This window comes from Schistocerca nitens, chromosome 2 (genome assembly GCF_023898315.1).
Source record: "Schistocerca nitens isolate TAMUIC-IGC-003100 chromosome 2, iqSchNite1.1, whole genome shotgun sequence".
NCBI classification, from domain to species: domain Eukaryota; kingdom Metazoa; phylum Arthropoda; class Insecta; order Orthoptera; family Acrididae; genus Schistocerca; species Schistocerca nitens.
Window position 1 is genome coordinate 368176899 of NC_064615.1, and position 16867 is coordinate 368193765.

Below are 16867 nucleotides of genomic sequence, written 5' to 3' on the forward strand. Positions count from 1 at the left end.
AAGTTGACATTGTAAATCATAAAAAGTAGCTTGAAGTGTGGTTTTTTATGTAATTTTTGAGGACACGTATAACTGTGTTTGGTAAAATCAATAAGCTATTTTGATGTGCGAAGGGAGGTTGTGGCTGTATTCCAAAGTTTTCTAACTGTGTTATGTAAAGGTGCTGGATGGTGCAGCTAAGTTAGGCTTGGCATGGTTTCTGTGGCACAATACCAGTGGTATGTGCCGTAATCAGTAGGATCCAGTGTCATGGTGGTGGCAAGCATACTTCTGGAGTGTGAGCTGCTTGTCCGGTGTCTTCATGATGAAGCCATACTCACACAGCTGAAACACGTTCGAAAATGTACCTGGCTCGTTGGCACAGTGGTAGAATCAATATCAGATTGTAAAACTCAGAAGTTTTATGTTATCATTACATAAGCAAAGCACATAATTCACTTCAATTAAGTTTTGTGATGTAAGGATGCTACTGGAAGTACTGCAGATTGATAATCTGCCTACGCATAGTCACTTTCAGATGCTGAAGTCCTCATACATTGTTTGCAGCTACAAAATAAATGGCAATTCTTGCTCTAATTTCGCGGGCGCCCTTGCTATAAAATGTAGACCTCCGTTAATAACTCCTGCTACAGTGACAGATAAGAGAGCCAAATCTGCCAGGAAGTGTTAACTGAAATTTGTAATGGGGCTGGTAGGCTTGTGTTTACTCAGAACTATGTCCATTGTGGTTCTGCTTCTTCAATCACACAACAGAGTCAGGTCGTGTGAGAAACTAGAAATATTTTCCTTTATCCAAAGAAAGCTATTAGGTTTAGCTTGCATGCTAGGATTGTTATGGTGGATTGTGGTGAATGGTTTCATGTGAGCTCTGAGCAGTCTAATATAGGACTTTGTTTAACCATTAGGAAAGTGGATAACTGTTTATTTGATAACAGATTTTATGTTCTAACTTCACATTTCAATAATTCTTTGCCAAGTGGGAATATAGTGAGTGTTTTATGAAGGAAACTATTCTTCCGGTGTACTCTAGTTAGTACAAAATGCATGTGTGTAGGTCATAAACATTGCCGGACAGCTGCCCGCCGTATTACATCAGAGCGATGGCCGCCGCTTGTTGCTATAAGTGGTGGGGAGCTGGTGCGTACTCGAACCTCAGCCCACGGGCAACAATGTGGTGTCACTCGCTGTAGTGGCTAAGCTTTTCCAATTGTAACTTGTGAATATTTCCTATCAGGTGGAAGCAAAGATGTTTACCAGGCAATCGGTGAATTATCATATGGTGTAGAAATCTTCAGTGGCATGCCTGTGGCCCTGTTGCATCTAAGGTGTCGAGAGTAAGCTTATCTATTAGTTTCTTGTTTTATAATAAATTTTCTTTACTATTAGATAGTAATTAACAATCTTGAACCTGAGTCAGATTGAATTGCTGTCTCAGTGTGTGAAATCTGAGTGTAAAATAACAGTCATGGCTTTGTTTTAAAAGTGGACTTCTAACTCAACTCATGTAAGAGTCAAGTACTGCATAGAAGTTAGCTGTGTTAGTGAACCATTTCGTCATTGTGTAAGTAACATTGTGTGACATCAAAAGTAATGGCAGTGGGTAACGTATTACATTTGTATTACGCTCTTTGTAGACATACATAGCATTTTGCTCATGGCAATATAAATAATTGACTGAGAAAACATCTCATAATACTTGTTAAGAAATAGAATTTCACTATACATTAAGAAGAAATGAAACAGTTGTGTACCAGTAACAGCTGTTTCTTGCAAGTGCAGAATTTTATCTACTCTTCTATTTTTACTTTAACTGCCCTCTTCTACCACCCCATTTTATTTTTGTTCCTAACACTCTTTCTTTGTAGTCTTGAGCTGCATTATACTTTATAATTTTTATTTTCCTTTCTTCTGTCATTTTTGATCTGATGTACTTATACCTCTTCCTTTTTCTGGTGTCTTTTCATTTACTTTTGTCTCCCTTTCTTTGCGCAGCAACTTGGGTTCTTTCAACATCCTGTTGAGTGACTTTCACCTTTTTTTCTGTCTTGACAAATCAGTCATCCTTTCCCCTCTAATGAAGGGAAATATAGCTCCAAAAGTTAGGAGTATTTTCTGTTTTAAGTATTTTCATTGGTAGTACTGGGAGTTAACTTCTAAAGGGATGTTCTGGGTAGACTTTCTGACTTTTTATAGTTGTGTTAAAGACTTGGGGCAAGAAGCAGTGGAACACGGAGGTAGGAGGGAGGGAGGAAGTTCTCCTCCTCCTCCCCCCCTCCCCCTCCCCCTCCCTTGTCCTACCCAGAGTATTTTATGTCAATAACATACAGTGAAATTTTTGATAGATCTCCCAGGGATACATGCAAGAGTGCCTGCAGAAATCTATGGAATGTCTTTGCAAACCCTGACATTAGATATTTGAAGTACTTCTTTTCAGTTATTCATTGAAGTTGTACAGAAATATTAGTGTTGGAAAACTTTGGTAATTGCTATATTGTTCACAACGTAGGTGTAAAATTGTTTCTATCACATACATAATGCTATGTCATTAAAGATGTTTCTTCAGTTGTGCTCTTTTTTTTTCTTTTATAGAATATTTAGACTTTTTACTTTTATAGGAAAAAGCAGTTTTTTAATTGATGTACTACATGATGTGAATTTGTTTCTATGCCTTAGCTTGTCTGCATAATAGTGGCGAATGAGGCAGATGTGGCAGCTTTTAAAGATTTTGTGGATACTGGTGCACCAGCACCAAAACCAGCTGCTCCATCCCCAGAAGCAGCTGCTCCTCCACCACCACCACCACCACCACCATCAGCAGCAGCAGCGCCGCCACCACAGCCTGTGGCACCACCTGCCCAAGCACCACCAGCAGGAGAGAGGGTCTATGCTAGCCCCTTGGCGAGGAGAATTGCAACAGAAAAAGGTGTTCAACTGACTGTGAGTTGATTGTTAGTTTCTTTTTAATTTTTGCTTCATCATGACACTTCATCTTTTTATTACTCATAGACCATATGTAGTGTACTACTGATGGAAATGGAAAATACACGATGAATACCTTGACCGAACACCACTAAGGTGATACTCCAGTATTTCCATTCCTAAGGGATATGTCGATTAAAATTTCATCCTCACATGAGCATATTTTCAGTACAGAAAAAGAGCCATTCCTGCAACTGAATGTTGAGAGAACATTGTGGCTTTTTGGTGTGTTCAATGTTACTGTAACTTTTTGCATGGAGATTGCAACACAGCATGTCCAGAGAATGTTTACATGCAAATTATTGCAATCTTTTGGACTTCAAGAATGGTTGAGTCATTGGCCGAGGGACATGGGAACATCATACCAACAGTTTGCACAGACAATTGACTGCAGAATGACTGCTGACAAGATCGACTGAGGAAAAGTGTGGCAAGAAAAGTGTGCACAGATCCTTACAGCAGGGCTACAACATGAGGAGATATGAGTGTTCAAGGGGCCCTGACAGATAGCCAGATAAAAGCTGAAATTCTGACTGAGGTTACAGGCAGAATCACCACAAACTGTCAGGAACAATTATTGGAAGCTGGATTGAGATTTAGTTGCCACGTGTTTTTTAACTGCTGACACCACGCCAAACAAAATAGACCTGTGTGGTACAGAGTTAGTCAGTTGGGGATATAGACTAGCATTCTGTGGTAAAAATGAAATAAGCATTTGGCATCATTGGCCGGGTCCGGCAGTGAGTCTCATTTCTGCTTGTGACAGTCCGAGTGACCCCATTAGGTCTGACAGGTCAGGTCCTCTACAAAGCAAGCAGCAATTATCAAGACCCATATATCCCAACTCCTGGAAACGTGGTATGAGTTATTGGATATGACAACCTAAATGTTGAAGGGTGGCTGAGTGTTTGCCAGTATGCGGCAACATAGATAAACCCTGTTGTCATACCCTTTATGACCAGAGTACTGCACAGTCGCTGGTGGGCTGGGATGTAGTCAGAACTGGAAAGTGGTGCGAGCTTCAAATTAACATAAGATAATCATGTTGAGAAAAAAGAAATGTATTGGTTTATTTTCACATATGGATTACATGGTGAGGATTGCCAAAGGGACAGGAGATGATAACTTGAGTAGCCTCAGGCCCATCTTGGAGGAGAAGGAAAGTGCAAAGGTAAAGAGAACTAAGCCATTTAACATCTGCTCTGGCAATGACCCAGAACAGAAGAGAGCAATTTTGCATCTGAAGGTCAGAGAGCCCTCAGTCTTGTAAGATGATCCTCTGGTGTGATTTGTCAGGATGGTTTTGCAGTCAATGATTCGGACTATTGCAGCATGGCGTTAGGCTGTTGTCTCTTCAGCAGAAACGAGACAGACCTGCAAAAAAGACAGCCTCTTTTTAAAATTAAAATAATTAAAAAAAAGTTCACATTTGGGGCCCGGAGCACATTTCACATCTCCTGTCTTGCCCCTCACAGTGAAGGACATCAATTTTTAATGGAATTAAAGTTTAATCACTCAATACCTGTTACATGATAAACATATTCACAAAGTTTGGTAAATATTGAACTGGTGCTTCATGGTGTAAAATTTTCCATTACCATCATTATAGTTTATTGGCTTTATGCGGTCACCTATGGTACAATTAAAATTTGCAGTATTGACAATTAGCATCCTGTTCTATCAGAAGCATTGGTCACTATTGCCAGAATATTTCAGTGCTATATGTATACTCGGGCGCAATTTTTTTCCTTCTCTCTCAGGCTGGCACAAAATTTGCTGGAATATTGGCTATTGCCAGAGGTCTCACTGCACCACACAAACACCATTCCATGCTCAGATTTATGAGGGGTAGTGTACGAATTCCTCCACTGCGGTACTGTAATGTGAAACTAGAGTAGAAAAGCAAACAGATCTCAAATTCATTAGTGGGCTGCATCATTTTATTTAGGCTCCTGCAGTGGCTTGCTTTGGTACAGTGATGTAGCAGTTTGTGTGTTCCAGGACTGTAGACATGTATCTGCAAACAAACTAAAAAATTTAATTACATGGCTTTATTTTGTTGAGGTGATTGTTAAATTTTGATGTTTATCCCTCATAAAACATGCTTGAGTTGGTAGCTATAGGGAAGAATGTAAAGATGAATCAATGGAAAATCCAGAATGGAATGTGACAATATTATGAGAAGGAAAGTTGCTAGTCACCATATAGCGGAGATGCTGAGTCACAGATAGGCACAACAAAAACCTGTGAAACCAGTCAGGTTGTCTAAAAGCTAAGCTGCAACCACTGTGCTGCTTTGTATGTAGGCATGACAACCAACAAGCTGTCTGTCTGCATGAATGGCCAAGAAACAAGTGGACCACCCTGTTGCTGAACATTCTGCCAAATATTTCAGTCACTGCTTCACAGCCTATTCCATATGGAATCTTCCCACCAACACAAGCTTTTCTGAACTGCGCACCTGGGAACTTTCCGTGCAATACACCCTATGTTCCTGTAACCATCCTGGCCTCAACCTTCGTTAGTCACTTTCCTCACCCATCCAGTCCCTTCCCTGTTCCCATTCCAGCACTACACAGCCGTCATCCCACCACCACACCCAGTCCTTTTCCGCTACCTCCCCCACCCCCCTGCCTTCCACCATCCTCCGTCTAACCTGCAGCACTTCACTGTCCGCCACTCCCACAGTACTATCCCTCCCCCTCCCCACCCTAGCCTCCTTACCCCCACCCAGTCGCCACTCCCATTATGCACTGGTGCTGCTTCTTGCAGTGTGGTTTCAGTTGCCTGAGATTGCAGTCATGTGTGTGAGTAGCAACTTTCCTTTTCATAATATTGAAGAATACATACTTCAGTCGAATCCATACCAAAGTTCAACTTGGCCTTTTTCACAAAGCTTTGACAGGGATGAAAGTAAAAAAGAAAAGGGAAAAAGAAATCCCAAGTTCCAAATTTGTAATAAAACGCCATTCGCCAACTACTTCTTAAATAAATAAATTTCTCAAGTTAACTTGTACATTTCCTTTATCATATTTCAATGACAGTCTGACCAGATTGCCATGCAGATTGTATAAAAATAAATGAAAACTTTTTAACATTAATGATCCTCTGCAGTGCAGCAAATGAATGAGTTTTCATCTTCTTAACAACATTAATAGCTACAAAAGAAAGTGACAGGTGGGGCAAGGGGCATGGAAGGAAACAGAAAAGTGCAGATTCTATCATACAGTTTGGAGTAGGGCCTGGGTGCTTTTGACTTTCTTAAATACTTCTTTCCTTCACCTCTTGTTAGAGATAGAGCAAGGTGGCACAGTCAGTAAGGCACTGGACTTGGATTCAAGAGTAGTGCTGTGCAAACCCCCATCCAGATACTGATTTTCCATTGTTTATCTATATTTAAAAAAATGCCTGGAGGATTCCTTTCGAAAAAAAGGCTGGTTCCCATTCACATCTTTACCCAACCAGTGATGTATGTTAAATCTTGTCTTTTTTCATGTTGACACTTGAAAAGAAAACATTGGTTGGGATACTGACTGTCATTAACTTCTCAGTTTTCTTACTTAAGAAACTGCTGCATCAATGAAAATGAATACAATCTCTCTGTTGGACATTCTGCAATAAAAATTTGATTGTAGTACCAGGGAAAGTAAACTTCATTGTGTGATTAACTGATGGTAATCTTGTATTTATTTATTGCAGACTTATGTGGCTTTTTAATGAATATTAATCAGATAATAATTCTTTTAGTGTGTAAATCAAATAACTACATAAAGGTGCAAAACTATGAAGCTATTCATTATAAGTGTGAAAGTAAAGGCCAGAGAATTTTCTTTTTAGTGGAGGTTAACTGTTAGTCTTTTATTAATTTTTTACAAGTATTCCTATATTCGTAGCAAATATTTAAATGTGCAGTGGTAAAACTTAAGCTTTGATTTAAAGCCAAGATCAAATAGTCACCACAGAAAATCGTATTATGGAACCTGCCTCTGTAGCCAACATTTATAATTGTTCATGGGCTCTACTCAGAAGTAGGCTGTGCGAATTGTGGTGGTGAAAATGTTTCTAGTGATGGTATGTATGCAGCAATAGAAAGAGACATGGTTGCGTAAAATTTCTGATCATAATAGTGCCAATGCTGTCTGTAAAATTCTAAAACTCTCTGCAGTCTCCAATGAAATAAGGGTCTGTGATATTGTCAATAGTGACCCATCCGTCAGTTGAGGATGTTAAACTTGATGGTCCCTTTACTGCTTTTCTTTGACTTTGAATTGTTCTTTCAATATTTCTTTTTGTTGTCGCTTGTACTGATATTTCATAAATTCATATTTTCCATCTTTCTTACCCTTAAGCACATTTCACATCACTTGATATATGACCAGTAGTGATACCCTTGTTAAGGTGTTTGTTTTTAGTAACCCCTCTGTCAGTTTTATAGTGGATCTGTTTATTTCCCTATTATAAAAAGTGATGACTATTCTCCTTCTGCCTGTACGTTTCATTATGAACTGAAAATTCTACATACCTTTACTTCTTTCCCAACAATGTACACATAGCCTTCTGTAAACTTTAACTCTTTGTCAAAGTTCCTTAGTTCCTGACCATTTTTGCCATCCTAAATTAATAACTGTGCATATGATTGTTGATTGCTGTCATTTATGCTGTACGTATTTCAGAATTCATTCAGACCATAGGATAGACATTACCACATCTCATTTTTACATTCACAAAGGTTTTCAAATGAGATCTTGTAGCCATTCCTAAGTTTAGCCAGTTCTTAGTTTCAGTATTTGAAATGAAATGGTCAGCTTATTGTGCACCTAAGTGCTTTTGTAAGAGCAGAAGAAACATCCTTTGAAGAGAAAACACCCTTATCTTCTTCCAAGTTGCTTCCATTTCAACAGTCATCAGTTACACACAGAAATAGATGTAACACCACATCATTTGCAAAAATTCAGTCTAGGCATACCTTCATCTCTTGAATAGTTTGTCCTGGGCCACAAACACTTATAGAAGAGACAAAACATACTTGAAGCTCATTTGATAATTCACAGAAATTATTCAAAGTCCTACATTACCACATCATTCAATTGTGAACTGTACAGAATTCCACCTCAAAACAGTGTGTGTCTAAGTGTCTGGATTTATAACCTCACTGAAAGTTAACAGATCTGGCCAATCAGCTTGAGTCTATATGATGCAGAGCTCTTTCACCACTCCATATTGAGCAAAAGGTTTCTATGGAATTGTGTACTGTCTCTTGAGTTGGATATCTGCCGTATACAAAACTCCAACTTGGCACTGTATTGGGCTACAAAGCTTCATCTTGCATTAAAAAGTATTTGTGGTACCATTAAAATTTTTAGTGATTAATCTAAAACATTTAGTTTTAGTTGGTAACTGCAAAATTTTGTATCTGGGACTAATAATATGAAGGCCTGAAAAAGATTAGGAAATTACTAATTTTGGCAAAACGCGTATCCAAATATCATGTTACTGTGTAGTCTTCTTTGATACATTTGCAGTTTCTTGCTGAGATTTAAGTTTTGTGGTGTGGTGATGCCCCACAATAAGAATTCATATGAATTAAAAGTTAATGTTAGACCAAGGAAAATCATGTTTCTGATTTCATTGCCACAACACTATATTCATACTTTTAACTACAGCAGAACACTGCTGCTGTCTCACCATCAAGACAGTGTAAAAAAAAGTAATATGAAATGTTGGCAGCCATTGAAAGAGTGAGCCTGTCAATTTGAAGCCGCTAACATCAATTCTTAGTAAAATATTTTGTCCACAACCCTCAGGTTATTGAGAGCTGTGACTGATGATACACAAATAACATCAGATTCACTGCTTCAGTGTTAGTTGCGCATTCTACGTAAACAGATATGGCATCATTCCATGAATATATAGTTGTACTATGGTTGTAGTTAACTACTACTTATACTCAGCGTAATGGCACAGGTGAATATTTTCGACTTATTTTTAAGAGATGCAGTGGATTCTATGCTATTGTAGTATATCATTAGGCACCTGAATTTCACTGTAGTCACGCTGTTGCATTGTATATTGGCATTCTGGGAAATACTTGTTGACGATTTCTGCATTATAATGTGTTACAGGGTCAAGGGAGTGGTTTGTATGGCTCCATTAAGGCACAGGATATTGCTGCTATGCCGGCAGGTGCTGCAGCAGCAGCTCATGTTCCATCTGGTGCACCTGGTGCAGCTTACACAGATATCGCAGTCTCCAATATGAGATCTGTCATAGCAAAGAGATTACTGTTGTCTAAACAGGTGAGTCTGCCTGCCTGCCTGCCTGCCTGCCTCTCTCTCTCTCTCTCTCTCTCTCTCTCTCTCTCTCTCTCTCTCTCTGTGTGTGTGTGTGTGTGTGTGTGTGTGTGTGTGTGTGTGTGTGTATTACCAATCTTTCGTAAGAGCTTATTTCTATTTTACTCAGAATTTTGAACATCTTGTACCATTTTACATTGTCAAATGCTTTCTCTAGTTTTGTGCCAATATGGTCCCCATTGAAATAATCACAGTGCCTGCTCTGTTGTGGAAAAATGCTTAATATGCTTTCACTCTCTCAGCACAATGTTGTAACTATTGCAGAAGGTATTATGATTTTCTGAAGCATCTAGTGGATATTATTGAGGACATTATCAAAACACTTTTGTTGACAGTTCACAGCTTTCGTGCGATATCTTTTGGATAATTTTGTATTATCCACTAAATAACATTACCAGTATTCACAACTGGGCTGGGAACCAGTGTAATCTTTACAAGTATCCTTCTGTAAAAACATTAACCCTGCAATGATTTTTTCCAATTATTTCTAACAAATCATTTTTTTCATTAGTGAAAAACATCCTGTAATGAATGACATTCATAAAGACATATAAAGGCGGCTTTTAAAGCTCAGTATCCCATAGTGCATAGAGCGATTTTAAAGCTCAGTATAATGAGTTACAAAATTTCAAAAATTACACATTATCTGAAACATCTTGAAACTTGAAGTCATTTGCTAGTTTCTGTGTAGACATGAAATCTAACCATGCATGCATTTCACAATTGTTTCCTGTGAACATAAATATTAGAGGAGCTGACTGGAGCGCAGTAGATGTATTTATCTCGTACCACTGGCGAGCACTGTAACATCACATTCTTGTTCACTTTCTGAGCTGCGAAATTCAGTGTCAAAACACAGGATCACTTTATTAATCCCTTTTTGAAAACATTGCGTAAACAACAATACAGGAGAAAGTCTGAAAACACGCTTTTAGTGGTCAAATCTCCAAAGCTGCACATAGTAAAGATGATACCTAGTAGCAACCACCTCAACAAAACATGACAGCCAGCCTAAAAATGTAGTGCCAGATACTCTCTAGTGGCCGAACAAGTGACTATCAGTGCTGAAATGGATATAAGCAAGGTCTTTCCTTAAGCTGCCCAAGTACACAGGGGATTTTAAGTTTCTGTCAGAATAAAAAAAAAAAAACTAAACAACTCGGCATTTAATGTTATGGGGCTAAATAATGAAGAAAATGTTGGATAATAATGCAGCCAGCCACAAATGCTTTTGTTTTAGAGGCATAACTAGTTTCAGGCATATATGCCCATCTTCAGCTGACATTTATGTTAACCGTTTGGAAAACAAATTTTTCAGTGCCATTACCCATTTAAAATATAAACTGATTTATTACAAAAAAATATGTTAGATGACCTAATAATGCTGTTCAACAATACAGTAGATGAAATTGAAGCATTTGCAAATCCCATGAGTAATATGCACCCCAATATCATATTCCCTGTTGAACATCAGACAGTTGCGTATCAGTTTCTTTGACCTTAGAATAAAAAAGTTGAATCAGAAAATGCTTTTGAAATTCATAGAAATCCCACCACCACAGGTGTAGTCATAAATAATTCTTCATGCCATCCTACAGAGCACAAAATGGCTTATTTCAGATCCATTTTAAACTGTACAAAAACCCTTCCCTTAGTGCATCTGTCAAAGAGAACTGAAATTAATATTATCAAAACCATAGCTAATGATAACGGATATGTCACAAGTAAATGACCATCTTCATAGTAAAATTACAGGTATAAAAATCAGCTTTTGTAAATAAACAATCTCCAGCAGCAAAGAAAATATTTGCATGCATTCCTTTCCTAGGCACAATCTCATATCAGGTTGCAAATCTTTTCCCAAGGACACAAACAGGGACACTGTTTCCAAGAATGAAGATACTTACAGGTACTACATACCACCAACAAAGGCAAGAAAATGGATCTCCTAGAAGTAGTAAGTTTCAGATGAGCAACTGGAACCAGGTAGTAAATGTACATAATTTCCTTGAGCTGTTCACACAAATTAGGCATAATATGGACCCCAACAGTAAGAAATGCAAACAAGAATATCCTCACCACAATAGAAAAACACCTATACCACATAGGCTCATAACTACTATAAAAGAAAAGTAGAGACCTAAATCAGTACATCGAATAGTCACTCAGAATATCCCAATAACAAATGTTTTCAATTTTTAACATCTCATAAAACTTGTTCTATTTATAACTTTCATATATTTATATTTGAAATAACCAGTTTGTGATGTCAGTATGAAATTAATTAAATCCGCATAGTATTCAATCTACTGTATCAATGAAGATAATCAGTTTTTGCAAATGTAATTGGATAGATAAAAAATCTACTCCCCAAGTGGGTGCAGGAGCAAACACACATAAGTTATGGTAATGTCAAGCTTTCAGAGCCTGTGGCTTCTTCTAGCAGAAGGGTCAAGAAAAAGGAAGAGGGATGAAGGAATAGGGCTAACGAGGTTTATCACATAGGGAAAGTAATGGAAAAGTTGCCCACAACCCCGGGTCAGGGAGACTTACCATCTGGTGATAGATTCTTGGCAACTTATCCATAACTTTCCCCATTTTCGAAACCTTGCGGGTCCTTTGCCTTCATCCCTCTCCTTTCCCTCCAACGGTTCTGCCATAAGGAGGCGGCACTGGCTCCAAAAGCTTGCATATTTCCATAACTTTTGTGTGTGTTCTCCTGCTGCCGCTAGATTAGTAGATCCTTCTTTCTTCCCCCCCCCCCCCCCCTGTCATCTACACATTTATATTATAGTATACAATCTTGATCATTGTCTGCTGCCAGGTGTTAAAAAAAAGTCATGTAAACTAAATAAGTTCATTCTTAGAGTAAAAGCTGCTTTCTCTCTCTCTCTCTCCCTCTTATTTTATTTTTTTTTTTTTACGCTTTGCACTTTCACCATATTTTCTTTACTTAGATTATATCTTTGCTTAATAAGAAATCAATGATAGTTTTGCTTAGTGGATGCTCTTTGCTTTGTGAATAAAAACATTAATTGTAAAGCACTTCTGTGAAGCCCAGCCTGAGATGATGAGGATTTTGAAGTGTGTTTTACTTGCAACAGCAGTTTACTAAATTGTGTGTGCTGCTTTCGTTGCAACATTATGTAAATTGTCGTGGAAGGGTATCGGGACCACAGCAAGACGAAGTGCCTTCCACTGGAACATATATATACCGGGTGATCAAAAAGTCAGTATAAATTTGAAAACTTAGTAAACCATGGAATAGTGTAGATACAGAGGTAAAAATTGACACTCATGCTTGGAATGACATGGGGTTTTATTAGAACAAAAAAAAAAAGTAAGTTCACAAAATGTTCGACAGATGGCGCTGGACAGCAAAACGTCAGCGACTGCGCATGACAATCTTGTATAAAAGGAGCTGTAATGAGAGAGAGAATCAGATGCACCAGCAGTCGCAGCATGTTGACGTTACCTGGAAAGGTGCTTTTAGTGAAGCTGTATTATCAGAATGGGGAATGTGCTAGTTCAGCGTTACGATCCTATCACCATAAGAAGGGGATTCGAATGGGTAAAGGTCCGTTGACAAATGCAGCTGTGACGAGAATGATTTCGAAGTTCGAAGCCACGGGTTGTTTAGACGATAGACCCCGTAGTGGCCGACCGAGCACAAGGCGTAAAGCTGCTGAGACCATTCAGGAAGAAATGGAGACTGTAGCGGGTTCGTCTATGCACGGGGAAGTCAGCGCTCATGCAGTCGCATGTCGCACCGGCATTCCATACACTACTGTTTGGTTGGCACTTAGGCGTACCCTCTGACGCTATCCATACAGAATCCATCGGCATCATGAACTGTTACCTGGCGATTTAGTGCAATGGAGGGCATTTGCAGTGTTGGTGTATCAAAAGATGGTGGAAGATGACAATTGGTTGAGTAACGTGTTGTGGACCGACGAAGCTCATTTCACGCTCCGAGGGTCTGTCAACGCCCACAACTGCAGAATTTGGGCTACCGAAAATCCTAAAACTGTTGTAGAAACTCCATTGCACGATGAGAAAGTCACAGTATGGGTTGGATTTACCACATTTACCGTTATCGGGCCTTTTTTCTTCGAGAAAATGCATGATTCTGGTTTTGTAACTGCTACCGTTACAGAATCACATCATCACCAGCCTGGATGATAAACACCTGCTGAAACGTATGATGTTTATGCAGGATGGCGCTCCACCCCATATTGCTAGACACGTGAAAGATCTCTTGTGCGCGTCGTTTGGTGATGATCGTGTGCTCAGCCGCCACTTCCGTCATGCTTGGTCTCCCAGGTCTCCAGACCGCAGTCCGTGCAATTATTGGCTTTGGGGTTATCTGAAGTCGCAAGTGTATTGTGATCAACCGACGTCTCTAGGGATGCTGAAAGACAACTTCCTATGCCAATGCCTCAGCATAACTCCGGACATGCTTTACAGTGCTGTTCACAACATTATTCCTCGACTGCAGCTATTGTTGAGGAATGATTGTGGAAATATTGAGCATTTCCTGTAAAGAACATCATCTTTGCTTTGTCTTACTTTGTTATGCTAATTATTGCTATTCTGATCAGATGAAGCACCATTGTTGGACACTTTTCGAACTTTTGTATTTTTTTGGTTCTAATAAAACCCCTGTCATTCCAAGCATGTGTGTCAATTTGTACCTCTCTATCTACATTATTCCGTGATCATTCAGTTTTCAGATTTGTACTGACTTTTCGACCACCCGGTATATATATATATAAAACTCTCCCTCTCTCTCTCTCTCTCTCTCTCTCTCTCTCTCTCTCTCTCTCTCACCCCCACCCCACCCCACCCCACCCCTCCATCCTTCCTCGCGTCCATCTGTATATCTGTATGTGCAGACTAATCTCGGGAACTGCCGCAGTTTTGACCAATAGACACATTGATTCATGAAGGTGGTTTCTTGTACATTTTATAAATATTTTGCACAAATTGCCTGAATTGTGATGAATTACAGTTTAGTTGTGACAGCAATGCCATTGCCACCTAGTGAGCAGCCACTATAATTTGAGTGAGGAATACTTACTTGAGAGAGCAGAAAGCATGACACAGTTTGTGTCTGGTATGGTGGCGTGGCAGTAAAACATCTGGCTAGAAACCAAAAAGTTGTAGGGTCACATGCCACCTGGACCACTTTTTCACTCTGCCTTTTAACCTCGCATTCACCTCTGAACCATATAGAGATTCACCAGAAACAAAACATGGTTCAGATTCCATGTTACACTGTAGCTCTCCTTTCCCTAGTTGAATAACTGCTTAGGGACATGCAAGTCACCTAAGTGACATCAAAGTGTTTGCAATCAATTCAAAGCAACTGCTTAGTAAAAATAACATGTGAATCCAAAACATATGGTTTTCAATTCATTATGCATAAAATGAAACAAAACATGGGTTGGAGCTTTGATTTGTTTGTATAAATTGTGTTTTATCGCAGTGCAGCATACGACTTGAAAGTCCAACTTTCTGATTTCCTTGAATTACATATAGATACAAACATAACTGATGATGGTCGAAGTTGAGAGGATATAAAATGTAGACTGGCAATGGCAAGGAAAGCGTTTCTGAAGAAGAGAAATTTGTTAACATCGAGTATAGATTTAGCGTCATCAAGTCGTTTCTGAAAGTATTTGTATGGGGTGTAGCCATGTATGGAAGTGAAACGTGGATGATAAATAGTTTAGACAAGAAGAGAATAGAAGTTTCGAAATGTGGTGCTACAGAAGAACGCTGAAGATTAGATGGTTAGATCACATAACTAATGAGGAGGTATTGAATAGAATTGGTGAGAAGAGGAATTTGTGGCACAACTTGACTAGAAGAAGGGATCGGTTGGTAAGGCATATTCTGAGGCATCAAGGGATCACCAATTTAGCATTTGAGGGCAGTGTGGAGGGTAAAAATTGTAGAGGCAGACCAGGAGATTAATAACACTAAGCAGATTCAGAAGGATGTAGGTTGCAGTAGGTACTGGGAGATAAAGCTTGCACAGGATAGAGGAGCATGGAGAGCTGCATCAAACCAGTCTCTGGACTGAAGACCACAACAACAACATAACAAACGTGATTCTCTGTGTCATCAGACAAAAGATATTTTTTTGGACCCTTCCAAATTATGTAGAAGACTGGTAAATGAATCTTCACTGGCAACACGTTTTAAAGTAAGACAGTAATTTCAGATAGCCAGTTTCTGCTTCCCTCACATTTGCAATCACACTCTTAATTACATGTGCTTTTTATTTTTATGCTTAAAGTAAAACCCTATCTAAAAAACTACTTCAGCAATTTTTCTCCGTTTACATGCAGTATGTTCTTTCAGCAGTGCAGGAGATGACTGAACTTTCAGCTTTCCATGAATCAAACCTAGATGTGGGCACCATTCTTTGCATGGTACAATGAAGTAATCTGCCATAAAGAGTCCATGACAAAGAATTGTGGCAATGAGTCTCAGCAATGCATCACAGTGCATACTAAGCGTCACAATAAATGTGCCACAACATGATATAAACATTGTACATCGTATGTGTTTTTATTTGTGGCATCTCAGCCAGCCTCTGATACATATTGAATATCTCTCTCTCTCTCTCTCTCTCTCTCTCTCTCTCACACACACACACACACACACACACACACACACACACACACGATTTGCATACAATATTTACATTGGTTATAAACTCTACTTAAATCACAATGTGCTCACCACTTAGAACACCAGATCTGTATGGAACCCATACAGCCTCAGGTGGCTTTCCTGCCATGCGCTGCTTACATTGCATAAGTTATATGAAAATGAAAATATTCACTTAACATTGTTGTCTGAATAGTTCTATTTGTGGCACGTGGAGAAAATATGCTATGCCAGTCAAATCATGTGGCCATAGATTTTTAATGCTACCCACACGAAGCTGGGCCAGTTTGCAAGTATATAAATAAATGCAGGTGTAGCAGTCTGTTTTTACCATTAAAACATCATAATTTGGCACTAGATATTAAAGTATTATTGTGCAGTGCTGGAGCTAACAACATACTGCTACCGGCCGGAGTGGCCGTGCGGTTCTAGGCACTATAGTCTGGAGCCGAGCGACTGTTACGGTCGCAGGTTCGAATCCTGCCTCGGGCATGGATGTGTGTGATGTCCTTAGGTTAGTTAGGTTTAATTAGTTCTAAGTTCTAGGCGACTGATGACCTCAGAAGTTAAGTCGCATAGTGCTCAGAGCCATTTGCACCATTTGAACAACATACTGCTGTTGAATACATTAATGTTACTGGAAACATAAGCCATTAACAGATGGACATGAATGTCTTGAACCAGTTACGGCTCTAAAATAAAAGCTTTTTTAAATGAGTTTGTGGCTTGATCCATTATTCACACATGTTTACTAATAGCTGTGGAGTTCACAGGATCCAGCATTGATAAAATAACAATGAAGAAAATGTTCACTAGTTCTGAATGGACAGATAAAATATTTTTAGATTCCCACTACA

At 39.1% G+C, this 16867-nt stretch overlaps 1 protein-coding gene across 1 annotated transcript in view; it reads left to right on the forward strand.

Annotated features, from left to right (window-relative positions):
• LOC126236186 (dihydrolipoyllysine-residue acetyltransferase component of pyruvate dehydrogenase complex, mitochondrial) overlaps positions 1-16867 on the forward strand; it is a 77498-nt gene that overhangs the window by 21259 nt on the left and 39372 nt on the right. Inside the window, exons 4-5 of the mRNA XM_049945286.1 lie at positions 2674-2937; positions 9102-9275. Of these exons, the coding sequence (XP_049801243.1) occupies positions 2674-2937; positions 9102-9275 (438 nt within the window). The remainder of the gene's footprint in view (positions 1-2673; positions 2938-9101; positions 9276-16867) is intronic.